This window comes from Gallus gallus, chromosome 7, assembly GCF_016699485.2.
Source record: "Gallus gallus isolate bGalGal1 chromosome 7, bGalGal1.mat.broiler.GRCg7b, whole genome shotgun sequence".
Lineage (NCBI taxonomy): Eukaryota > Metazoa > Chordata > Aves > Galliformes > Phasianidae > Gallus > Gallus gallus.
Genome location: NC_052538.1, coordinates 15,379,980 through 15,407,271, shown reverse-complemented (window position 1 = coordinate 15,407,271; position 27,292 = coordinate 15,379,980). Strand labels below are relative to the sequence as shown.

The 27,292-nt window shown below is 41.0% G+C and overlaps 1 protein-coding gene across 6 annotated transcripts in view; it reads left to right on the top strand.

The window, feature by feature from the left end:
- The window catches only part of AGPS (alkylglycerone phosphate synthase), a 79,486-nt gene that overhangs the window by 10,614 nt on the left and 41,580 nt on the right, over positions 1 to 27,292 (top strand). For 2 of the 6 annotated variants that reach the window (XM_015289574.4, XM_040703616.2), the window contains exon 3: positions 26,510 to 26,599. In XM_015289574.4, the coding sequence (XP_015145060.1) occupies positions 26,510 to 26,599 (90 nt within the window). Of the gene's footprint in view, positions 1 to 14,222; positions 14,365 to 14,780; positions 14,994 to 15,039; positions 15,335 to 16,401; positions 23,898 to 26,509; positions 26,600 to 27,292 lie in introns of those variants that run through there. The other 4 variants (XM_046943737.1, XM_421987.8, XM_025152377.3 and 1 more) reach the window with 4 other exon arrangements.

Here is a 27,292-nt window from a genome sequence, read left to right as displayed (position 1 = left end):
TTTTGATACACAAATCTGAGCACGATCACTCCCCGTTCCATCTTCTATCAAAAATTCTGTCCAGGCTCTGCATGCCATGCTCCACTCATGCTACATTGCTCTCTATTGTCCAGTAAAATATAAGATCACAAATATTCTCATTCTGGAGAGAAAAATTTGAAGTAATTATTATGTATAATAAGAAATTATACATTTTCTAATTAAAAATAACTGTTAAGAAATGTATCCAGAAATGTGGAACCTTTGTGTTGTGTTTTGATCTTGTGGCTCAGTCTGATTTGTCCATTAGTTCCACGAATTCAGATGTAGGAAAGTAACCTAGGCAAAAATCTGGGCTGCCTAGAATTTAATCAGTGTTATACATCCCACAGGGGTAACGCTTTCCAGGATGATTTTGTGTTCTGAAATACTACTCTTTTTCTTAGAGCTTTCTTTACTATGTAGCAAGCCTTTCTAATAAAGTCATGTTTGCTTACCATCTGCTAGTTCAGAAAGTCAGCTAAGACAACTTTTTAGCTGTATCTACTCTCTCCAACATTCAATTCAAGCTAAGACGAGACTCAGGAGTGGTTACTTAAAAAGCTTGGTTTTGCAGTTCTGTTTGGCTGCTTGTACTAAGGGAGACTTTGAGTACTGAAGTCATAGGCAGGTCTGACTCCTTGTATCTGTTTACATAATTCTGTCCTCAGCCAGAGACCTATTCTCTAATTTGATGCTTCTCAGTGGATTTTTTCTGAATTATCATGCCAAAAGGTTGTCCACTGCGGTTTTTTCATAGAAAGGCACCTGTTCAATTTCAGATACTCTTCAGTCTGTTCTGCTTCAGTGGTCTGTGCTACTTCTCAGAGAGCCTTGAGCCTTCTTCATATTTTAGGCTGCCAGCTCTCTGATGTTCTTTTCCCCAACAGCCAATTTTGCTCTGAAGCAAAATTATAACTGAGCCAACTTCCATTCCTTCATAGAGGGATACTCTCTTGTAATTGCAATTGAGGAATTCCGTAAGAGGCTTTTAATGTTTCCAGAGAGTTATGTACAATAAAAGCTTGAATTAAGCTTTAACTAACGCTTGTTCATGCAATATTTATTGGCAAACTGCGTTTGTTTCCTCTATTGATACGTCCTTGTAAGTTTATTTCTAATGCTGCAATTACGTGATCAGATTAATACATGACTGAATAAGATATTACATGCTGTTTGAGTAACAGAAGCAGCTAGATGCCTGAATTCACTGCAATGTACACTGCCATCTTGTGTTCTGAAGTTCTAGTGAATGCAAAAATGTGCAGTGTACACTGTAGCCTTTCACAAAATAGGTATTGGCTGTATTAGTGGAATATGCGAGGTATTTGTTGTCTTCTTTCTAGTAAAATAGAATTCAGTACTTAAAATAGCAAATCTCACTGATAACTCTGAATTTGTCAGTTTGAAGGATCCATTTATTTTAATTAATGACTTATGGACATCTCAGACAAAACAGCAAAAAAAAAAAAAGACTGCAGTGAAAGTTCTGCTGCAGCCAAGCCATGCAGCCAAGCCATTCTGCATTCTCCTTTCCAGCAATGAGGTTTAACATGGACTCCAAGGAATAGGTCTGTTGTAAGGCAACCTCTGAACTGGTGTGCCGTTCCCAGACTAGCTGTCTGCCAAATGCTTCTCTTCTGCAGAAAGGGTGTGTGATAGAAAAGAGGGTAGACTTGTATTCTTAGCTGGAATATCTCTCTCCCTGGAGCAATTGTCTTCAGAACATAACTAGATCATCCTTGAGGCAGTGCCAGTATGCACCAGAGTACTGGCTAATTAGCTGAAGGAGGACCTACAGTGACATTTATTTAAAAAATGAAGAGAAAGAATCTAACATCTCTGCCCTGTCGTGTTTATTCAAAACTGGATTCAAAACAAGAAACAGTGCCGTATCTTGGTAGATGAAATAAGTACTGCATGCTCTTCCAGTAAAAATAATGATGTGCTAATCAAAGAAGTGGAGTTGTATGTGTACTTCCAATTGTTTTCATGGTATAAAAATACTCTGCCTCATTTTTTTTATTAATTCCAACTTCTTCATGTAGTTGCTCACCAACAAAGGTTTTATAAAATCCAGCTACTGTTGCCTGAAATGAACATAAGAAAGAGAGACTGGTGCCAAAAATCAATAACTAAGCTTGGAGACCAGGGGCAGGGCAAGAAATAGTACAAGTACCTGATAGCAGCAGATGTCATGGTAGAAGGGCAGAATGGCAGAAAACATTGGCAGGAGGCACAGCAGAGGAAGACTCTTGGCCTTACTTGTGCATTAGTTCTGATTGGGTTTGCTGCTTTCCAGAAACCTTCCATTTCACCCATTTGGCATTCCTTTAGCCCATTTACACATACCTTTATGTAACTTCCCATATGACTTTCCACCTCTGAAAGGCAAATGGTTATGGCATCTGTTATGACTTGTGCAGGCAGTGTCTCTATCTCCCAAGGTTTCTTTTTATGGCTTGAACATGTAATAACTGAATTTAAACAACTTTTATCTCTTGTGAAAGGAGTAGTTTGAATGATTCTAAAGAGCTTTTGCTCCTGTAACAGTACTTTCATCATACTTTACTTCCTTTTGCGCTTGCCTTCAAAAGGCAGCTTGTCACTGTGGGCTGATTGCCTAATCCCCTCTTTCAGTAAGTTTGGAGTTAAAGCTGTGCATTTGTACACTGCAGTACCACCTCTGGGCTCCTGGATTTATCCACAAAGTGAGTTTCGGAGAAAATACTAGCTCCAATGTAAACTTCCACGATCCCTTCTAGGAACACCCTCTGACTTCACTTCAAGTCCCAGTCATTGTACAGAACTGCAAACACCAAATGCAGCTGTGACTATCCAAATTTTCACTGCTTTTGTGAATAAAGAGAACAGTCAGAGTAAGAACACTGTCAGGGAATGGTAGATGGAGTTTCACTAAGCAAAACTTCATGCATATACTTGTGTTTTCTCCTGTAATTAAGCTCAATATTTCTAAGCTTTTCCACCGGCACAAAGCCTATTTTACTATTGAGGAAAAAGTTGTTTGAAGAGAGATCTGTCACAGAGCACAACACAATTAGGCCTTGGCTTTAAAGTTATCATCATTTTTGACTTATTGACAAAACTGCCTTTCCTTTAAAGTGTCCATCTGCAGGACTATAAATGTCAGTGAAAAAGCCTCTGCTTAGCTTTTATTTTCTGTTACCAAGAGCAGCTGGCCATCTGCTGGGTAAAAGGAAAGCTGTGCGCTGTTGTATTTGGAAGCAAAGGTTAGGAATACCACACCCGAGTCCTTGTGAATGATATGTTTGGGCTGTGCCTGACCAAATGGTGTCTTATTAACACTCCTTGCTCAGTTTACCAGCTCTCCTCAGGTCAGAATCCAGTATTATGAAGTTTCAGATGTTGTTCACGTGGAAATACTGTCTGTGTAAGGTTCTTGCTGTCCCCAGATGTGACAGGAGATGAGGAGATTTGGGGCTACAGCTTCAGGCTTGTATGGCAGCACAGGAAGCAGGGATCACCCACACTACTACCTGAGCTCCCAGATCCTGGGCTGGGACTGCTCACAAAGCCTCCAGCAGATATAAGCTTGCTGCTAGTGCTTGTGGCTGACAAAACAGCAGGCACTTCTGCAGATAAACCTTTGACTGTCCTCAGAGTGCTCTGGTCCTGGATTTGAAGGCAACGGAACCACTAAACCTGCTACAGGGATTGGCAGCACTGTGGAGGGGGATCACAAGTTCACAGCAGAGGCACTGATTCAAACGAGCTCAGCACTCCATAAATCTGGGAGATATTTGTGTTCAGGAAGGCTTAGGAATTGTGGGATATGTAGTATCACCAGGGAGAGAAATCTGAGGCCCATAATTTTTCCTCTTTAATTTTTTTGCGGTGTTAGAAACTGGTTAGGAGCTGCAATACAATATATTTACACATTATAACAAAAGTGTTTTAAAATTTTTTTGCTAATAAACAAGTGTGCACTTCAGTTAACAAACAAATAATTGCTAGAAGGCTTTAAGGAAGAAATATGTTATGTCTCTGTGTTCCTACTCTGAGATCAGAGAGCTCTTTGCTGACACAGCAGTGCTTGCAGCAGTGATCCTTTTGTTGGAGAGTTTGAATGACATATTGAGCAGTACATAAGGAAATGTAAACATCTTATTGGAGGAATGAGGCAGAAATGATCCTTTGCCTTTTAAGGAAAAAACCAAACAAGAAGAATTCAGATTAGTGACTCAAAAATAGGCATGTCAGCAGTGTTTTGCTGTCCTGTGTATCAGAAGCATTACCCTCTACATTGCAGCAAAAATTTGGTATTTAAATAGGAGTAGGGCAGTGTTGGTCCAAGCTGCTTTGCACCATGATGTCCAGGGCAAGTGCTACTGTTGTCACAGCAAGGCAATTGTCTTGATAAATGTCTCAATTTTGTCTCTCCCTCTGCTAAATTTATTATCATGTTTTATTCTTCCTTCAGTCGCGAGGTTGTACTGTTATCCTTAGCTGCCCTCCTCAAACTAATCCATACACTGGCCGGGAGGGAGTGCTCTAGCAGGGCTGCCAACACTATTATCCCTGAGTCTTAACAGGCCCTGTTCCAGCAAGCTTGGGAATGATTGCCCTGAGGTTTCTCATCAAGCTGCTTCCAGCTCACACTAACATGAGAAGTCACTCAGCGCTTCTTTTTATGCCTAGTCATTTGGTATATTTACAGTATTACTTTCTCCCTCAAAGTTTGGCACTGCTTTCTTTTCCCCCACTTTCTATTTTGCGTTTGTTTCCCTGCCCCTAAACTTCCCGTGCTGCAGTGCTGGGGAGCCATGCACACGAGGACAGTTTGTTTTTTAACTTCTCAACATACAAAGCATGTTGTGTTAAAGAGAAAATAAATTCTGTTTTTCTCTCAGTCATTTGAAAATGTCTACCTTCTTCAGTGATATCATTGCATGTAATGGAGCAGTAAGCTGGTCCCCTATCACACAAAGAAAGCTGTAGAGATTAATTATCTCACAAATATTTTGGAGAATCAAGCAGTTCACCCATTTGTGCTGCTCCATTTCCCATGTTTTCAGCTGAAAGAACATGCTGCTGTCTAAATTGATGGCATCCTTTTCAGCTGAGACCAGCTTAATCTATTTTCTGTTCTTCAAAAAAAAGGAGCTGCCTTTGTTATCCCTTGTATGCACCACATTTCTCTATTGAAACAAAGCACTGGTGAACAGCACTGGCTTGACAGTGCCTGAGACTGGAGTCCTCAGGTCTGGTGCAGCAGCAGTAAGAGCATTTAAGGTGCAAATTCAGCAGTATGAGCTTTAATTTGATTTACTTAATTAAACTTCTACACTATGCGGAAGAATTCAAATCACATCATTGTAAGGGAGGAAGAAAAATTTTAAAAAGCTAAAACCAACAAATAACCAACAATTTCAAAAGTGAAAGGAAGACAGCCTTACAGCACTGCCTTAGCTTCTCATGGTTTGTCTGTTTTAGCAATGCTTGCTTACTTATAGGTAATGATGCTTTTTAATAGCTCTTTCCTATGGCTGTCCACCCTGCCCTTCTCCAGAAGGGCCTTGTTTGATAACTTATTTATGGCCTAAAATACTCAGAGAAATTACCATTCATTCCTCTTCATAGACTGTGCTATAATTTACAAAATCCTGTAGATCAGCCCCTTTGACTAGCATCTCTCATGTTAAAACTCTATTTTAATAATTGTAACTTATTTGCCTCTGAGCAGAAATGTTGCTCTCACTCACACTCAGTTCAGCCGCCCTTCAGCCTAATCTATAATTGAATTGACGTTTGTTTTGTTTCGTAGAATGAACTTAATTTACTTCTTGATCTCATTACTACTGCTTTAGCTCATCTCCTCCTTCTTGTTTTTGTTTCTCAGACAGAGCAAAACTAAAGAGCTCAGATCCCAGTGTGGGAAAAGGAGGATGAAATGAGGTGTGGAAGTTGCGTACTTCTGCCCAAAACAAAAGGCACGTATTACAATGATGTGCAGTGTAATGATAATGTATACAGTCCTGGTATAATGATAGTGTCACTGATTGCAAACCAGGAAATCCCATCTCTGCTGTGGTTAGCCATGTGAATGCAACACCATGTGGTGTACTCCACTAACCAGGCATGGCTCTCTGTTCATAGCTCTGTGCCTTCACTTCCTCGTGATCCACTCTTGGGACAGCAGATCAAGAGAGAACATTAGATGCTCAGTTCCCCCACCTGTTTCTGTCTACACACTTCTTGACTTACTTAATCTATTCTCATCAGCTTTCCATTAGTAATTATCTTTATAGGATAATTGTGCTACTGTGTGGGAGGTAATTATGGAGTAATATAAGAGCATATGAGAATAATATAGATATCATTGAGAAAATGTCAGTTTTCTCTTATTCTAAGCTGCAGATGCTTAATTCTCTTTTGACATCTCTTTCCACAAAGATAATTAAAAAAACTTGGGTTTTATGCAAAGGGAAAAAATATCAGTTGTCGCAAATAAAAAGTGGAAAGTGCCTAAAACAATGGAGTTATGTGCAGAAGCCACAATAACATCCAACACTTAATTCAAATACAGCTCACAGTTAAAGTGTGGGGTTTTTTTTCATTTTAAAGAAACACATGATTACTCCATTTGGGTGCAGTTTTTGCATGGTGTATTCAAGCACCCCCCTCGTCCCAGATATGGTGTTTACACAATTATATTGCTTAATGGTGTGTCTGATGTTGCATACCTTGGTATTCCCTAGAGCACACTCAGGTAGTTGTCTTAAAATGTAATAGACACTAGAAGATAATGTTCCTTCTCATCAGATGCTGAATTTGGATTTGCAGTAGCTGATTTGTTTGTTAAGTTGTCTTGCTATCTTATCCAGAAAGTTTCTTTTTTTCTGTTGCTTTTGTTGTTGCTGATTGTTTGGGTGGGTTTTGTTTGTTCGTTTTCTTTTGAGCTAGCTACAATAATCAAGTGCTATACCTTTAAGTGAAATGTTAAACTTGGTTATCTGGTAGACGTCCGTTTTCCACAATAAAGAATTCTGTAATAAGATTCAGTCAAGAACTGCACAGATACACTAAGCTTTCCAATACCGTTTTCATATTTTAATTACACAAGTGAAAATCCAACAGATTTAAACTGCATTCCATCACCTTTAGCCCTCTCCATTCCACTGTATTTCTCTTTCTCCTCAGATGTTATTTCTCATCCTGACAATGCAGAGCTCTTGTCACTCCTACAGGCTTCTCAAAAAGATGCAAGAGCTAGAATCATAGAATCCTTGGAGTTGGAAGTGACTTTTAAAGGCCATCTAATGCAACTCCCCTGCAATAGAACAGGGACACCTATAGCTTGATCAGGTTGCCCAGGGTCAGATCCAGCCTTGCCTTGAAAGTCTGCAGGGATGGGGCATCCATCACATCTCTGCACAGCCTGTTCCAGTGCCTCACCACCCTCACCGTAAAAGGCTTTTTCCTTATCTGCCCTCTTTAAGCTTGAAACCAAACGGTTGCCTTTGTCTATTTCCACAGACCCTGCTAAATAGTCTGTCCTCTTCTTCTCTATAGCTCCCCTTTAGATAATGAAAGGATTTGAGTTTTTGAAAGTTTCTGAAAAATCTTTCAACTTTATTGAAATATTTGGGTTTCTAATTAAAATACAAGCAACATTCTCTTCCACAATACAGTTTATATGTTATATAGCCTGAAGAGGCAAGACAAGAGTTGTGTGTTCCAATACTGCGTATAGGGATCTAAGCAAGGGAAATACAGAATTAAGCATGTGCCTTTATTGGTAATTTCTTCTTTGACATTCTGGAAATTGTGGCAGATTGGGAGAATTTTAGCCTATCAAACTACATACTTAGAGTGGATTATTTAACAAAGTGCTACAATGCAGTCTTGCTTCCAGTGTTTCCCATGATGATGCGGTGTGATGTATGTTGAGATCCTAGCTGTATCCTGAGTTGATCTCCAAATTCATACACATTAGAACATAGGTGACAGGAGACTGCCAGGATATAGCACCGTCAGAGGAAATTGTTGAACATGATTAGTGTTTATTACATCCAGATTCTTTTGAATCAATTATACATGGAACGTTTCTCTGTTGTCTGCTGACTATCAGAGCAATACATTTTTGGGAAAATATGAGAAGGCATCTTTCCTTTCTAAACACACATAACTACACAAATGAGGAAAGAATCATCATTTTATGAATTAAATGTCTGAAAAGAAACCTACCAACTCTAGTCAGGATGAAGTCGTAAACTGGACTGAAAATGCTCATCCTCAAAAGTGGATTTTCACTGTTGCAACACTTCCCATCAGACTCTTCCAAAGGAGGGCATAAAACTGGAATGAAAAATGGAAGTTCTCAAAGTAAATGAAGAGAACTGAGTATAGTTATGAGATTAAGTCACCAAGATAAAATGCAGGTGTACAGGAGCTATAACAGGCAAGAAAGCATACAGGAGGCAAATAGTTTCCATAGAGGCTCCCTTGTCATGCTGGGCAGTTGTATTTCATTTTAATTGACAGCTCTGTTAAAGAAGGGGAAAGAGAGAAAGTCTTGGGGCAATAAACAGGAGTGTGGAAACAACACTTGAGCTCCTTTGGGATACACACCTTGAAAGCTAACTGTCTGTAAATGTCAAATTATGCTTACTTTCACCAACAAAGCCACAGGAAGCCATATGAGATAAGTATATTTGGTTTTACTGAATTGCCTTGGTAAACAAATACAAAAGCTCTTTCTCTTGACAGGCTTTTGACATACATTGTGGAAGGGTTGAAAGATGGCAGGGATGTACATCTCCTCACAGTGCTTTCTTCTGTCTTTCTTTCTGGATGCAACAGGATCACTGTTAGAACAGATCGAAGAAAGTAAAGTAAGAATTAGTTGAGAAATTGCAAAGCACGTATACTATAAACTTATCTGCCACCCTTGTTACCAGTGATGGAGTTTAAATGGATTTACTACCAGAAGTAAACAGAATAAGCAAATGGAGATTTGTCTTATTCAGTTTGCAGAGATCTGCTTTGAATTGATCGATGCACAAACTCATCCACGCATATACCTAACTAGCAAATATATTTCTTGCAAGCAACATATGGAATACATAAAATAGGGCTGACATGGATAATAGTAATATACCACTTCTAACTCTGCCCTGGACACCAGTGGAAGGCTTAGTGAAGTTGTAGCCATTTCACAGTGGAGTCAATATGCATTTTTTAGTATGTCATTGACAGGGGTTTAGCACTTGCTTCTCAATGATCAGCCCTTGTTCAGTTACAGATGTATTTCTAGGCTGTTCTGACCATCTTGTTGATTGAAAGCTGAAATAGTTGATAATCTTGGAAAATGTAACGAGAGAGAACTGACTGCTGTGTACAAACAAGTCTGCATTTTTCACGTGTTTAAAGACAGAACATACTGCCCACTAACCTTTTCCATGTGAGAAAAGTCAGATGCTAGTTGGAGATCTCTAGATAAGAGGTTTCATTCATGGCCCAAGCACTGTAGAATTTTATGTGTTTTATCCTAGTTTCAGTTCCTCCTGTCCTTGTGTAGGCTTTTCATACCCTGACCTTTCCCAATGGCTTGAGGTCCTGCAGGGTTCTCTCTAGCTGTGATATCTGGGACCTGGGTCTTTCTCAGACTGTAGTAGTGAATCCTGCATGTTAAGCCTCTTATTGCTGTAAGCTGGTAATGAATGGATGGATGCATGGATGTGTTGCCTTTCCCTCAGGGTCTTTGCTTACTCTATGAAAATGACAGAAAGCCTAAGTAGGAGAAATTGTTTCAGGAAAACTTATTGGTCAATTCAAATATTAACAGAACTCCTCCCAGTGTATTAATTAGTTGGTGTTGAGTGATGGATTCATGAAAGGGTGTAAGCTTCCCACATTTCTGGTGATCAAAATGACTAATACAGAGGTGAGCTCAAGGGCTTATGCCCTTTTTGCCCATCTGTTGCCCCATAAGTATCTGCTGAGCTCATGATTCAGCCGTGGATGTCCCACACCCATCCTGTTCTTAAGAGAGCCAAAACCCCACCTTTTCTGTAGGTGGTGGCTTTTTGTACAGGGTTATAGAAATGCAGAACAAAAAGGTGATCCTAGTACATTAGTGTCAATCACATCTGAATTGGACCGCAAGGAAGCAACGTCTGAAACACAGCTTATTTAAGTAGCGTTTCCTTCTGTTTTAACTTTGCAAGTAGTTCCATGAAAGGAAGACTCTGGACAGAAAATAGTTCTTTTGTCCTGTTCATGTTCTGCTCATCTCTTTTAAAGAAATCCCTTCCTTTTGCTGTACACTGAAAAACTGAGTAAGTACGTTTTAATTAAGATATAGTTTTCCCAAATTACAGAAAAAGGTAGCTATGCTCCTTTGGAAGCTGTTTCACAATGGTATTTTTCAGGTAGTGTAACTAGGATAAAAAAGGCCTTTTACTGATGCATGAATTGTTTAAGCAAACATTTAAGAATCTGTCAGGGGTAAAGACCAAAGAATCCCCATGCTGCTTCAGCCCAACGTCCATCCTGCAGTGTTCTGTCTGCGGTGCAGGCTACAATCATGAGCTCAAATGAATCTCAAACAGACATCTGGAAGAATCAGAATCGATAAAGCGTAGGTGACATTTCCCCCTAATATTCTGCCATTCTCTAACCATTTTCAGTTTATAGATTTTTCCTAAAATGGTTACAGTGAGGTGAGGCTGGTCAGGGCCAGGGAGGTCTGCTAGTGCCTCCTGGGCCCTGGTGGCATCCCTTGTACTCATGTAACCATTTTACTGAGTGAGGAAGTTGCACTGTAATAAACATTATCAACATTTCTCTTGGTTGTTTAAGTCTTTAGAATTAAAGCTTATCCATTTGTAAACTGAACTGATTTTTCTGTTTCTATTGGAAGCTACGTGGTCTGCTTGCAATAGTTACTGCTACTGATAGAATATTAAACACCTAACGTGTAAAAGACTTTACTTTGGGAAGAACTGTTTAACGCAAGGTGCAGGAGATCACAGGTTATTGTTATACTAAATAGAATAGACCATACCTGAAAATATATCTGCATCACTCTTTCCAGCCACTTTTGATCTACCATAGGACTCAATGGCTTGGATGCCCCATGCTTTTTGCGCATCATCTGCTAAAATCCTGGCAATTTAGAGTTAAAGCGCAGCATATTTTACTTAATTCTTCTTCCTCTAATTTTTTTTTTTTTACCAGTGTAGGAAAAATTATTTTTATCAAAAGCCAACTTTTTCTGTCCTTATGTGAAGCAGAGGATTTTGCTTTTCTCATTGCTTACTATTATGATAATGTTGTGCTCAGAAGCAGTGAGATGAATTTAGTCTCATAAGTCAGTGCTATCTAGTCTGCTCTCTAGTCCATAACGGAATAGCACAGGTTTGTACTATGGCAATAGCAGTTCCTGTTAGTTTCAAGAGGCCAGGAACTTTCAGAGGTTTCAGTAATTTGTTTGAAATTTTTCAAAATTCCTTTTGCATTTTCAGTTCAATATAGTCCGTCGCCTTCTCTTCTAGATGTGTGTGCAGCTGCTGTTCCAGCATCTTCTTTGAGGTTAGATGCGTATCCCATCAATTTTCCTTATCTAATACTTACGTCTCTTACTTTTTATACAGGCATGTAGTGACAGGACAAGGGGAAATGGCTTTAAACTGGAAGAGGATAGATTTAGGCTAGACATTAGGAAGAAACTCTTTACTGTGAGGGTGGTGAGACATTGGAACAGGTTGCCCAGAGAGGTTTTGGACACCTCCTCCCTGGAAGCATTCAAGCCAGGCTGGATGGGCTTTGAGCAGCCTGGTCTAGTGGGAAGTGTCCCTGCCTATAGCAGGGTGTTGGAACTAGGAGATCTTAACCCAAACCATTCTGTGATTCTGTCATCTCAAGTAAATGCTGCCGCTTTGGCTTGGCAGCCATTAGCCTGCTTTAAACTACCACTTTGTAGATCTGCTGGAATTTCTGCTGAAATTGTACTTCCCTTTCTTGTCACAATTACATTACTTTCAAAATTGTTGTGTTTGCTAAATTTTATTTGAACCCTACTACTTATCATTTAGATTTCATGTGAATTGATTAGACATTTTTAAAAAATATGTCAGTGGTTCACTTCAGGCAAATGATGAGAGATAGCAACTTCATGATCTGCCAGTCCATTACGTTCCTACTCCTGTTCATAAAGATTGCCATCCTTCCAAGGGAGCTGAGGAACACATTCAGAGTGCTGCCAGGATCTCCTGCACAGAAGGAACTGAGGTGTCCATTAGCAGCACTTCCATTCCCTGTAAGATTAAGGTTCACACTGGTTTAAGTACCACCGTGCTCCTATCACCCCTGGTTAAATCTTCAGACGCACACTCTTGAAAAGTAATTGGGAAATTTTTAGACAATTAAGTTCTGAGGTAGTGATAAATGTTGCTCATCAGATATTAGTTAGCTTCTATTTTTGACTTGGGCCCTCCCAAGTCAATGAGCCTGTTACAACTTATTGTTCCTTACTAGTAAGCATAGTGCAGAGAAACATTCTGGCAAAATCTGAAGCCTACAATGAACCTATTATCTCTCTCCAAACCTTCAGCAGCGTGGAATGGTTTAGATAACAGTGACTTAAAATCCTTCCAACTGTATCCAGCACTTCAGTAAACAGTGTGAATGGAGAACTCAGTCAAGAGAGCTGTGTTTGTTCCCTAAAGACTGCCTCCCCAGCAGCAGATAAGCAGATAGTTAAATGCAGATATGCATGAGTTAATCCAGAAAGTTGTATACAAATTATACCGGGGGGGAATTTAACTCCATAACCAAACTATCAAACTGCTGGAACAGCTGTTTGTATCACAGTAATATCAGAAACTTTACCTAAAGCTGAGACTCCATTGCAACTAGTGTGATTCCTGCCCCAGGAAAATAACAGACTATTTTGTAGTCAAAATATACTAAGGGCATCAGATTAATCATGGTGAGAATCAAAGCAAAACAAATAGCAGTAATACCTGACTTTTCTGCACTGCTTTCAATCAGGTCTTAAAATGTTAGATCCAATACTGTCATACAGTCCTCAGTGTATTTGTCTTCCAACCAATCTCTGCAGGGAGACACTGTTATCCCTGTTTCTATATGAGGAGCTATAACTCCAAGAGGCACCAATATTGCATGTGAAGTAGGGAATTGAACCAAAGTCTCCCTGCTTGTCCTCTACATACTGCTCCCTGGAGAACTTTCTGCTAGTTGGTGCTCCCTAGAGAACTTTGTGCTAGTTGCTTAACTAATGGGAAGGTATCACACTGAAGTATCATGGAAGAAATAGGTCCTTGAAAGGGATTTGGACAAGGATAAGGCAAGAGCTTTATGAATTTTCATGCAACTTTCTTTCATGTGCAAGACAGAATAAGCATAGGGTGAATGAGGAAGGAATGAACAAATAAATCAGCAGTGATAGGTAAAATATCGTTATGAAAGTGTTAATAATCATGTAGATCCTCGCACTCCACTTCAAGATTTCCATAAAGCTGGCTGGTGCCATCAAACTGCAAAAGGTAATCACCAAAGTAGGTTCTGTGTGATAACCGAGTGGGCTTAAACTGTGTGAGGTATTTCAGCTCATGGAGAAGTGTTGGAATTTATCTGAGGAGGTCGTCTATATGATCATCTCGCCCTGAGCAGAGCTAGTTTTACTGATAGATGGTGTGTATGTAGTCTGTTCTTCAAGATAACGGAGGTGACTTCATTCTGTTCTTAGGCAGACAACAGTTTTTCATTTTCACTGCCGTTGAAAAGTAGTCAAGTATAAAGACTGAAGTTGCACCTTGAAGTCTGCGCTCATTACTGCTCGCTGGCATAGCAGGGACACGAAGGGCAGACTGACTGCTCCCTTTTACTTCATAGCACTCTTTTACATATTTGCAGATCTCAGCGGTGTGAGTATTGTCAGAAAGACTGGACCAGATGCGTGAGTGAAAGGCCGAGTTGTATCAGGCTTGGACATAAGGCACGTTGGCATTGTCAGGGGTTGTGTGCATGGGGCCAGCACGTTGGGGCTGGGTGTGCATTGTGGGCTCTACGTTGCTCAGCGCAGTCGACACATGTAAAATGAAAAATGGCTCTGTTGGATGGCTTTTTTTTTGAACTACAGATCTACCATAGTGCTGAGAGCTGCAGGTTCATTACTACTGTTGCATTCATTGCAGATGAACGTAATCAGTACTGCAGTACGGGTTACCTCTGTATTTCAACAAGAGCGCCTGGAGCAGCGCCAGCTCAGCAGCCCTCCGCTCTCCCATCAGGACACTGCTGCGCCTGTCAACACTCGTGATAACATCTGTAACACCTGTAAGCCACTGTGTCACCTCACCAACCTATTTCTTAAGTATCCCACCCATGCTAATGCCATTAACGAGCATTTCATAATTAACTTAGGCAACCCTCAGCTCTATAGAAGCATCCCCGTCTCTCTCAGATAGGCTCTCGACAATCAAAGCCCAAGCTACGAGACGTCTCCCGTAAGGCCTGCGCTTTCCCGGCTGCTCACGGCCCCCAACGAGCCCCGGAGCGGCGCGGCGAGAGCCGCAATGACACGAGGGCAGCAGCGCCTTTAACCGCAGGCCGCGCTCCTCCCACCCGCGCGCTGCTCTCCGCTAGCGGCGGGAAGGGTCCGCTAGTCGATGCCGGCCGCCCGCCGGGCAGGGCTCGGGGAGCGCGGGGCCGCGCCTTCCGTCCGCCTGACCCCTCACCCGGCAGCGCTCCGCGGCACAACACGGAAGTGCCATGGCGGCGGCGGCGGAGGAGGCGGCGGGAAGCGGCGGCGGGTCCCCGGCCTCCGCCCGGCGGCGGCTGCGCATCATCTCCGGGCACCTGCGGGGCTCGCCGCGGGCCGCGGGGCAGGAGGCGCTCTCCCCGAGCCCCTGCAAGGCGCAGGGCGGCTCCGCCGGGCCGGCCGCCGGCTCCATCCCCAAGAAGCGGTGGGTGCGGGCGGGGGCCCCGCGGGAAACCGGCCTCAGCGGGGCAGGGCGGGCGGCCGGGAGCGGGCTGTGAGCCGGGGAGGGTGGTCCTTAGCTTCTAGGATGAGCGGAGCGTTAGCATGGGGAACCGCTCGCTGTCCTCCTCGGAGCTGGGGGAGAGTCTCGGTGTCTGGGAAGGGCTTGAGGCTGCTGTGATGTGATAAGCAGTTTGTAAAGAAGGGAGGTTGCGTGCGGGCTTTCTGTGCTCCTGGGTTCATGGGTATGTGAGGCCTTCTTGTGGGTACCACTAACATGCGCTTGTCAGTTGGGCTCTGTCTTGAATTTCTTGGAGATGAGTGGATGTAAGTATATCTCATGCTCTTTCTGTTCTCATAGCACATAGAAGTGAAGCATCTCATTTCACGTGAGACCAAGGGAAGACAAGCAGTAGAATTACCTAGCAATAAATTGGTTCAGTAGCTCTCGGATTTATTTATCTGGTGGATTAAATGCTATAGTTACAGTATGTAGCTATGGTTTCAAGTAACTTATCATTGTCAGGCCCGCTTTCTGGAGGAATGGACTTGCATGTACATTGTGATGTCCCCGTTTTCTGATGCAAATTTCCTGTGTGCACATTGCCTTGCTGTCCTGTAAGAGCATCTCGTGGCTTAGGTTACGGACACCCCACCGCTCTCCATAAAGCAGCGCACAGGCACTGCTGTGGTATGTGAAGGTATGGAGGCAGTCAAGAGGCTGGCAGGACAAGCAGCAGGTGTGAGTCATTGCTCCTGTGCGGAAAACCCATTCAGCTGGTAGTTTGCTCTGAACATTTTTTCAGGCAAGCCTTGTGAGATGAAAGGAATTGTCTGAGTTATTCTAATGGACCGTTTGTGGCTCGAGCTGAGTTTGCCTGCTTTGAGGGGACTGGGATGTCATAGGCATGAAGCCAAATGCTACAAACTGAAAGCGTTTCCCTCTCAGTGAGGGGATGCATCAAGCAGCGCTACTCACTGAGAGAAGCGGGTCATCCCAAAAGTGTTGGCTTTCGTACTGAGTTTTTCCTTTGTTTGAGTTCAGAAAGAGATCATTGTTTCTGAAAAGCACTGATTAAGCTAGTTGTCACAGATTTACTTTAAATTGATGTTTATGTAATTTCTAGGGCAAGTTCCCACGTCTTTGAAGAGCAGCAGACACATGGTTACATGAAGATGCATATCTATCTGAGGGTAGCCACTTTTTGTGTGGAAATATGGGCATGGTGAACTTAACACTTGCTCTTCTACAGGTTAATAGCATTGCTCTCCAGTACTAGTATTTGCTGTAGGAGCATAAAGAGTTGCTAGTTTTGATTAACTTGTTCTGGGTTAAGAATAAATTACTTTGCTTCAGGGATCTTACGGTCAAAGTGATACAACTATGGGATATTATTCTGTGATAGCGTAAGGGAGCTACTTGAATGTGTGATCCACATCATTGGTGTGGCTGCCTTGGTGTACTTAGAGCTCAGCATTTCTGTGTGTATGGAAATAAAAGCTCTGTTACCTATTGTGATCTACAGCTTGCAGATGTTAACTGCCCAGGTTCTGATCTAGTGACTTCCAGCTAATTTAGAGCTGGTTGACTCATTCATAAGGTTTAGAATGTGTTGGGCAGAAGGATTCATGCCACCATAGGTGAATCTGGGTGACTGGTCTTGGTGACTGAGATTACTTAGTGAAGGTGGATAAGGTCAACCCCAGGAATACCACAGCTGTAGAGGTCTTCTGTGAGGCATAATAAAGAAAAATTAAAGAGTAGTAGAGAATTCTAGAGAGGTTTTAAGAGGGTTAGGGTAAGATTTCGAGATGAAGAGGAAGTTTAGCTATATTGGGGGGGGGGGGGGAAGGAATATTTTAAAGCAACTTCAGAAATTATAAGACTTTTATCAAAGGTGCTTTTGCTTGAATGAGAATGTAAAGAGATTCTTGAGATGAATTTGAAGAATACTGCACAATGACTGTAAGAGTTATCTGAAGCTTGCCGAAAGTAAGGAATATTAGGAAGTTGACTTCTTAATTTTGCAGCTAGGTTCATCTGGGTGATAGGTTTAGTGCTGGATACTCAGCATTTAGTTAAACTTACTTTTGTTCATCTGTGTGGTAGTTTTGTTTGGGTAGTAGAAAGACACTTGTGTAAGGCTAGGACTTATGATTAATGGAGTGGATGTTTTAATAGAGTTCTTTGCTTTATGCGTGCTTGGACTTTTTAGGCAGATGTGTAATTAAAAGTAACTGTTTAAGTGTATGATTTCCTTCATTTGGTAAGTTCCTAAGCAAAACCAAACACCATTCGGTGGTCATGTATTGGGTGTAGGAGGCTAAGTCTAGAATTCCTGCAAGGATTTTGAGGCAATAATCGAGTATAAGGGAACTTCAGGTGTCTAAAAGAGCTTGTTCAAGTGTCTGAAGGCTGTAGTGAATGTATTAGCTGTAAAAGCTGAAATTGCATTTCAGGCCGTGATTACCGAGCAATGTGGCATACAGGAGATGAGCTGGTTAAATACAATAGATTTTTGAAGTGTAAAAGTGAGTCTAAGGAGGTTTGGTTCTTTGCTTAGTAACTCAGCTGGTTAAATATCTTTTGCTGACAGAGGACTATTCCATGTTCAGTTCTTGACCTACTCTGGCAATGCTTCTTTATTTCAGTTCAAGGGTGTCTGACCGCAGTGAAGCTGAGCAGTCAAAGAGTGGAAGACACTGGATTACTTTCAGCTTAGGTGTTGGAGTAGGTTACAAGGTCCTGAAACTGCTTAAAATAAAACTTGTGTTTCTGGAAACTTTTTTTTATCTGTATAAGATATTCACACTGTTGTAACAAACTCTGTGCTTGAAACTAATCAATCTGTACTGAGTTTTGCGTTAATATCAAGTTAGATTGTTTAGTCTATCCAACCTGATAGTGCTTTTACACATATCTTTGCATAACTGCAACTTGAGAGAGATGAAGTACTGGACTTGGCAGCCATTTTTCCTGCTTACCAGGGGAAGAGGAGTGTGGATTTTGAAAGCTAATGTGACTTTCTATTTTGGAAAGATCATGAAGGTCATGTTTTAGTATGTTGCTAACCAGCTTGCTTTAAAAAAAATTACAAATCTAGTGAGAATGACTGATTTTTTTAGATGATACAGTGATTCTGTGTGTTTTTTCCAGCAATATTAGAATAGTCCAAACCCAAATGGTTTCCTTCTTTCAGTCTCCTATTAAATCTGTTTATGATGATTCAGCTTTTCTGCCTCTTTTGAGTTATTAATATAATTTTTGCCAGCAAAGCTGCAGCCTGGGTACCTTATTTAAGACTTTGTCTTCATTAGGCCTGTTGCATCTTTCCTGTAGTGTCTGAAATAGTCAGAGCATCTGACAGGCACTTGTACTGGATCTAGCTGCATTCTCTTTGTGTGGTGTTTCTTCTGCAAAGTAGATGACTTACTGTAACCAAAAAAATGTCTTAATGCTTATGCAGTAGTCACTAGACACTGATCTGCAGAAATGCTGCTTTCTTGTTGACAGGCTGAAGACCATACTAGTAGGGATCTTATCCAGCCGTTTTTCATCACCAGTGAGGAAAGGAAGGGGAATATGTAAAATGAACAGAGTTCGTGTGGGTATTCATTGAACTGTCCCCGTTTCAAAATGCCTGTGAAGGCTAACCAGTATGTTTGCAGGTGGATGTGTTTAAAGATTCAGTGTGCTTCCTGGTTTTTCTTCTTTGGACAAGTCATTTCCAGAAAAAATGAAAGAGGAAATGTCTGTCAATAAAGATAAGCTGTCTTGTGCTTAGGACAGCATTCTCTTTAGGGGAGGATGCACTGTAAGAGTGTACTTTATGAGTGGAGAGTCTATGTACTGTAAGAGTAGAGAGACGTTACTTCTTGACGCAACATTTCTGTTTCGGACTGTAGGTTTTAATTCAGTGCTGAAGTGGAAGATGGAGGTCATAGTTATAAAAACATCTGTCTTCAAGCCTTAAAAAAATGATGTGCCTCCTGCAAAACTTATTAAAAGCTTGAATTGGAAAATAATTCTTCCTTGAGAGCATTTTTTCAAAGCTTAACGTTATTCTGTTGGCTTTTGGTGGCTGGTTATTATTCAACTCATTTTACTGGTGAGGCTTCAGATAAAAACTTTATATACAGTTATTCTGAAGATTAACTACATGAAGTGTACAACTTGTACTCTATCACTTTGAAAACAGTAAAGTGCTGCAATTCTTCAGGACACAGTTGTTCCAGAATAACTTTTATGTATGCCAGAAAATAGGAGTGCCTCAGAGATGGAGTGTTAGTATTAATCTAGTTGTAATAGATTGTGTTGTAACTAACTTAACAAGGGCCAGAGTTCTTCAAAGTTTAAAAGGGAGTGTTGATTGAATGTAATAAAATGTACATCTGTCATCTAATAGGCCTATCTTTTTGTGTCCTGGAGTAAAGTAAAAGCAGAGTAGATTTCCTCACTTGCCTGTCTTTTTGTGGGGAAGATGTTATTTTTCTCTTCCCTGTTGAATGAAAAGACATTTGTGGCTTTCTTCTAGTTATTATGGGCACACTGCTATCCAGTGTAAGTCACAGGATGAGTGCATAGCCAGTCTCCCACTCTTTAGCAAGTTCAAACCCAGGTTGCTCAAGGTAACTTGTTAACATCTAGCTCTAGGTCAAGCAAAACATGAGCTGGTGCCTAAAGATGCTACTTGAATGTAACAAATAAGATCAAAAAGGCATCCTATCATACCACTAATATAAAAACGCTTCTTTGCTGTAAAGATTTGTATCATGTAAGTTTAAGTGATGGCTGTTCCTCTATGCTTGTATGAGTACTTTAAAACCCATAAAGACTTTTTGTATTACTCTTTTTCTTCTCAAGTGAATTCAGGATATGTTTAGGTTGGAGACTGGTGACTGATAACATTGAAGCTTAAGGTGAGCACCAGAGGATGAAGAAGGTCTAGGGAGCACAGGGAGTGTTTCTCAGAGTTGAATCCATAGAATCACAAAGGTTGGAAAAGACCTCCAAGATCATTAAGTCCAACCATCATCCCACACCCACCATGCTCACAAACCACGTCCCTCAGTGCCACAACCACAGACTGCTCTCCCACTGGGAATGCTGCGTGAGTTGGTGCCCTTGGCCACTACATGTGAGCAAAGAAAGAGCCAACCAAGATGAGATAGCACCTACATCAATGAGGAGAAGAATGCAATTACTTGCTGAAAAATCCTGTTGCAAGAAACTATACTCAGAAGTTAGCTTTTCTTCTGTAAGTATCTTGATGTTTCTCAGTAAATTTGGAACTTTGAAAGGTTAGATTCCATATATGGCTTGTTAAGTGTTTGATGGCACTAACTCTTTAGGCAGTGATGTTTTCAAGCAAAAGTTGATGCTGAACTAAATCCTGGCATAGCTGACTTCTGAGCTTAAGGTAGTGGAAGCTTCAGGCAAAGAAGGAAAGAATTTTAACAAATCATAAGAGCAGGAGCATGTCGCATTGAAGAAGGTGTGGCAGTTCACAGGAGGCTTTTGGGATTGCATCAAAGCAGGTAACTGTCAAGGTTATTTCTTGAAGTGTACGAGCAGATAAGATAAGATCCTTACATGCAAATAGTAATGTGATAAAAGAAAGTGCCATAATTTGAAGGCAAATGTGACTTCATATGCAACAGCAATTCATATGTATTACCAAACTATAAGTAGTTAACTCATCAGACAGATGGTATATAAGAAATGACACAGCTGAATTCATTCAAATAAACGTGAGTTTCCTGTTAGATCTTTTCATGTTAAGTAAACCAAAGTGGATATATCCACTGGTTAAATTTTATTAGGGGAAAAAAAAATCAAACCTAGATACAAATATAAGTGTAAAGTTTGCTTAACATGTGAAATACAGTATAGGTTATTGCATGAAAAATAGTTAGTTTGAAAAACTGTATTTGTAGATCAGTTTCTTGATATCTGCTAAGGTCTGAACTCTTATACACAAGAAATTGAATGTATACATATTTATTGAAACTTAAGATTTACTTAAGTTGAATAGAACAATCTTAGCTAATGCAAAAGACTCCAGAAAGTCAACCACAGACATCTGGAATGTGTGTAACATCCAAAAGGAGCTGTTGTACACAAGTTTTCTGGGCTGATAGTAGAAGCCAAAAAGTGTTCTTCAGTGGTTATCTGATGTATTTGCTTTGAAGCATGCAAGAAGTCCTCAATGCAATATGTAAGGTCTTGTCCAGAAGCTGAGCTTATTTTGCTTGAGAAAATTAACAGCAGACTGCTGATCTCGTTATTAAATGGGATTTTTGAAGACAGTGAAGCAGACTTCCTGGCTTTGCAAGCTTTCAAGAAATATTTCTTATGTGATTGATCTCTAGTGTTTGGAAAGTGTTGAGGTGCCCGCTCCCTGACCACCTGGAAGTAGTCACGTGCATGCATGTTTGTGGGAGAGCTGTCACTTCAAAGATAGAAACTGACAGCAGTGGAAGTTGTAGGTGGAATAGAAATAGCTTTTTGTATAGTACTCCCTTGCATGAGAGTCATCTGGCCAGGAGGATCAGAAGTATAGGTGTAGTATCTTGACTTTCCTCAGACTGGCTATAGTGTTTCATCTTTAATTCACTTAATTCACCAAATTACTTAAGCTTTCTAGGAGAGAACACTGGGGAAGCACCAATTTCCTTGTTCCTTGGGGCTTTATTATTGAAATAAGTAGTCAAGGTTGGCATTATGTAAGAAGAGTTAACGTTGTTTGTTTTTTAAACCGTTCTGATTAAAAACAAAAGCAAACCAAACAAAACTGAGCCACCACTCTGCTCTGGTCCCGTCAAGTCTTCCATGCCTTAAATTTTGCCTGCACTTGCAGCTTTCTGTAGATTTAAACTGTAAATATGAGCCAAGGTTCATGTTGCTGTAGCAGATACTTGGCAAACAGAATGGCAGCTGTAGTAGATGTGTGTGCAGCTGCAGGGGTTTATGTGAAAACACAGGCTGCAGAACTGGAATGTGTCTAAGTTTATTAAAACGGGCCTCTTACTGGCCTTCAGATGTTATTGCACTCAGGCTTGGTTTGCTGCAGGGAAGGCTCCCTGCGAGGGAAGACATGTAAGAGTGACAAACATAACAGATATTCCCTGCCTGCAGCATGTCATTCTCCAGAGAAATGATGCTTTCATAAAGCAGTTCTTGAAGGGATTCCTTGGGCTATGTTCCCTTTCCTAATTTCCAGGGGCCTAACTGTAATTTACTGCTGGCTTCAGAAGCTTTCTTACCTCGTGCTGGGGTGATGGGACTGTGTAGCCTCTGCAGCGACTGCTGCAGCACAGAGGGAGGGGACCTCCTGGTGTTGCCTAAGGGGATGGTGCTGAGTTAGTAGCCAGAAGTCCAGCTCAAGTGGGCTTTGAGGAATTACTGTATAGACAATGTCCTTAACACCATAATGCTACGTGAACCTTATTGCGTGCCTGCTCCAAGTCTTGGAAGAACTTCACAGCCCGTAAGACTTGTCTGCACTGCTTCATTAGACAAACAGTGGTGGTTCAGCCAATGTGCTAGCTATTGAAACTGCCACTTACATGTCATTTCCAAGATCGTGCTGTTCTTGGGTGGCAGAACAGGAGTGTCTGTTTATTTTGTGTGTGTGATGTTTGCAGGCTAAGCACCAGCTGATGATTGAATTGAAAGCACTGGTGGTTATTGTGAGAACACTGCCGTGAGCATTTTGGCCCCGCTCTGGCTGAGTCCCATTGGTTCACTTGGTTGAATGGCACAGGCTTAGGGCTGCTTCTCAGAAAAGAATACAGGAAATGGCCGTTGGCCATTTAGCGAAGTGGCCTGTTTGCTTCGGTTTGTGTGATGTGCTATGTTTCAAGTGGTTTTCTAGAAGTGAGGGGCAAGTTCTGTCAAGGTCATTGCGCTTGGATATATGTCCCTGCAATGATGCAAGTCGTTAATGCTACTGAGCTAAAATTCATTCATCAATTTGGTTTCTGTATTTCTTTGGACATGGTCTTGTAACTATTGGAAGTGAAAAAACTGTGTGCTTCTGATTTTGTAACATCAATGTGGTTTAGACCCTGGGAATAAAAGGCTGTGACTGCTGGAGATCTTTTTCTTTTAAAAGAAAAATCTGTTTTTAACTGGCAGTTCTTTGTATTGCATGCAGCGATTTGGTATATAATCGTACCATTCATTTTAAGCTACTGGAAAATAGCATGCATGCTTAATGTCCGTGGGGACTGAACTTCTGGATGTTCAACTCCAATACCTGCAGAAGGGCCTGTGCTGCTGCTTGGGTTTTCTAGGGGGAGGGCAGCAGTTGGCAGCCTGTCACTGAGCCGTGGGATGTGGAGTGCAGGCGGTGTCTGGGTGCTGGGAGGTCGGCCCGTCCTCTCGCGGGCTGCCCTGCCATTCTAAATACCTTCAGTGGGGGCTTCAGCGTGCTTATTTTACATATATGTTATCTATCTCGTGCTGTGATCTGCACAGCTTCCCGTAGCCAGCTCTTCAGAAAAGCGAAGAGAATTTATGCAAGAGTTTTTGCAGTGAAAACAAAAATGAGTAATTCTTATTGCATCAAGTCAAACTAAGTGTTTCAGTGCAGAGCATTGTAAGGAACGGTTTGAATTCGCTTAACCTTAGCACACTGTTTTCACAACACTTGCTCCTATTGTCAGTGTTTCCATGGTAACTTGCTTTCTTTCAGGTTTTTCCCTTCAGGCAATATCATTACTTATTTTACATGCATATGGTGTGTACGTGTATACATGTCATATCAAAAAAATGTAAGGCAAAGCTTGCTTCTAACACTTTTACTTTTATCATTTCATTTCAGTACTGATTTTCTGGCTTTAAAGTTAGGAGGCAAGGAACTGATCACCTGCTAATATTAAATGCGTAAGTAGGGCTAATGAGCTTGATATTCTGTTGGGATCACTGTACCCATATAGAAAAGCCTTTAAATGAGGCAGCTTAGCTACAACACAAAACTTAGCAGCTTTGAGCTCAAAACAAGAAAAACAGCAAATGTTGGTGGCCTCGTCAGTTATGACCCAGAGCTAAATAATCAGTCATTTCATTTCATATTCTGGACGTTTTTAGGCTGCTTGTTAGGAAGCCACGTGCAGTGTTTCCTCTGACTTGTTACTGTGTAGGCGAGAAGTGCTAGGAGCCGCTGTAAGTAAATCACATAGCAGTCCCGAAGTTGGCAGTACTCCCTGCTGTGGTGGAACAAAGGAAAGAATAAATGTCAGTGGCTCATTATAAAGCAGCCCTTTCCATCTCCTAACAGAAACCTCAGTATTGCTTTGAATATAGAAATTAGACGTTTATCATTAACTTCCTGATGCGTCTGCCTGTCACAAGCCACAAAACCGTCTTTTTGGCAGAGGGAGATTTGCCTGACTTTGTGTTATTACTAACTTTGCAGTAGTTGAGATGTCTCAGAGCCAGCTGTTCTTCTGCAAACATGTGAACTGTTGTATTAGCATTTAAATTGATTACTCTCACCACAGCAATAAGAGCTGTGTTATCTTTCAGAGCGAACCGTAACCATTACTTACTTATTTCATTCAGAAATAGTTCGTCCTGAAAGCTCTTAGGAAATTTGACTTCTTACCCTCTGTTTAGTGTTTTAAAACCTGAAGAAAGCACCAGCTTAGGAAAGCAGGCCCTCAGAAAGGGCCAGCAACTGGCAATGCAGGCGGCTTAGCGGGAGGAGCCCATTGCTGGGTCTGCACTCAGTGCCTCCTCAGGGCTTTGGAGGACTCATCTATCCAGCAGGCATCAGGGTGGCTGAGTGTCCCAGAGCAGCACTCTCTTGGTTACCCCCAGTCATTGGCTCCTCTGGAGCCTGCCCCTTTGTGTCCTGTTCGGGCTGATCATCTCCAGCCTTGCTGCTGCTTTCTCTGCCCTGTTCCACACATCACACTTAGCAGTGTTTTTTGGCACTGCCTTGAAAAGGACCTGCTTAAGCCTTCCTCAAATTTGGTTGATTGATATCAAGTCTGTTCTGACTTTACATGATTGGACAAACTAGAGATTGGATGTACAGAAGTACTCCATGTAGTCAGCAGAAGGAGAATTGCTGCAGGAGGAGGACTGCAGTCCTGGACAGCTGTTCCTGAAACAGCTTAATTTGGTGTCAGCGTTACAGTCAGTTCCTCAGCATGCAGGAGCATCGTGCACTGGCTATTTCACCAATGCATCACTTGTTAAGTGCTTGAAGTTCCTATAAAGCTTGCCTAGGCAGGTGCTAAGCTTATCAAAGGCTAGTTGAAATATCTGTGTCAAACTTCTGTAGTAGAAGTCTCCATTTTTTTCCATTTGGTTACTTGAAGCCTTGTGGACAGGCAGTTGGAAGAAACTGAACTTTGACTAAGTACAGCACTGGTGTTATCTCAGGAGCCCGCTTGTGTGTTTTCTCCATCGCAGATGCCTTTGGTAGTCCAGCAGCACCCAACTACCCTGCATGTACAGCTGGAGTTTAACAGCTTTTAGGCAGTGACTTCAATCAGTGAAGTCTTCTCGAAATGATTGCTGATCATTCTCTTGTTCTTCTAAGATACAGAAATGATCACTGATCATTCTCCTGCTCTTCCAAGATACAGTCAAAGAGTAAGATCTATGTTTACTGTGTGTAGCAGAGTGAGATATGTCATCTGTTCTTCTTTAAGACGCATTTTTGTTAATTCAATTTTTACATTAGCACTTCATTTCTAATTTAAATTAACAGGTTTGTTTTTTCTAAAGCGAAATTGAATTGATATGTAATTACTCTGTGTTTCTCTGCATCTTCAATGTGTTTATACTGATATACTGCTGATGATTGTTATTGTGATTGAGAGATCTGTTTTGGAGTCGTTGTGTTTAGACACCTCAATTTTGTGACAATATTTTGGCAATTGTGTTTGGTTTTTTTCATATTGCCTTTCTTATGGTCTCATTACGTTGAGGTAATTCACACTGTGTTTGGTATATTATTCCCACTGCTGTGTTTGTTCAGCTTTCCAAAATATATATGTAATACGAATGCCTCTCAGTGCCTCGTTGAGTGAAGGTTGGGAATGTAATGGGGTTGCATTAATGACATCAGGCTTAACTGCAGTTTAGTGCATTTCTTGATATCTAGAGTTACTGCATTCTTTTTTGTTCTTCAGCTGCTACTACCTGTTTGTAGCACTACTACTTCTAGTAGTGATGTAGAGGTTTAAAGATGAACATCTTTCAAACATAATCTTCGCTGATTCAAAAATATTCACTGTACAATTTATATTGACTTCAGCTGGTTGTCCGTAAAGCAGCTTGTCCTTCAAACCTTAGGATGCAATCTAAAGGAATAATGGTGATGACTGCAAATGATTGTTATGTGTATAAGGTCCTGTACTTTTGATATATATTTGACTTCTTAAACTGCTATGTTTTCAAAGTTATAAAATCATAAATCATAAAAACATTTTGGCCTTACAGTGTGCTAACATTTTCAATCATGTATGTTTTCCCCCTTCTAGGCAAGAAATTCTGAAGTGGAATGGATGGGGATATAATGACTCCAAATTCATATTCAATAAGAAGGGTCAAGCAGAATTCACAGGAAAGAGGTAAGCTGACAAATCATATCACTGAAATAAAGTATTTTATTAGTAATTTTTAAGAAAAGAGTTTTAAATCTGCAGTGGTCAGCTAAGCTGAAAGCAGCAGAAAGCTTCCTATATCTCATAGAATGGGTCATTAGTTCTGTGTGGGTCTACTGAATTCTGTATGTAGTAGTGAAACTTCCCTTGGACTGTAGAATGAGAGTCTGCACCATCTTCTAAAGCTTTAGAAAACGTGGAGCAGTTCCATGGAGTAGTTCCAGTTCTGAGAATCTCATGAGCATCAGCAAGGTGCTTTACTCAACTCTTAATTTGGTTTAGGTTTCTTAACTGTTGCGCTTGGAGTTTCTGTATGTTCTTAGCTTAAAAATCAAAGTGAATCTACAGTTGCATGTTTTGTGGTGGCAACATACATCTCTAATCTGTTGTCTTCTAGCCCTTTATTCAGCAAATCTGTTTTTCTGTAAAATATATCTGTAGTTTTTCAGCAAAGAGAAGATTAATTCTTCAGGATCTCTTTACTTTCTTCATTGAGTTTCAAGCCTGTCAGTCGATATCTTACTGCTCCTTTCTACCTGAAATGAAAGGAGTCTTATGGTGGTATTAGTTTTAAAAATAATATACTTGTGTTAAGAGTAAAAATAATGATAAAAATAGGAAAGAGAAAAGAATTTGCTGGGACACTGTACTCAAGAAAAA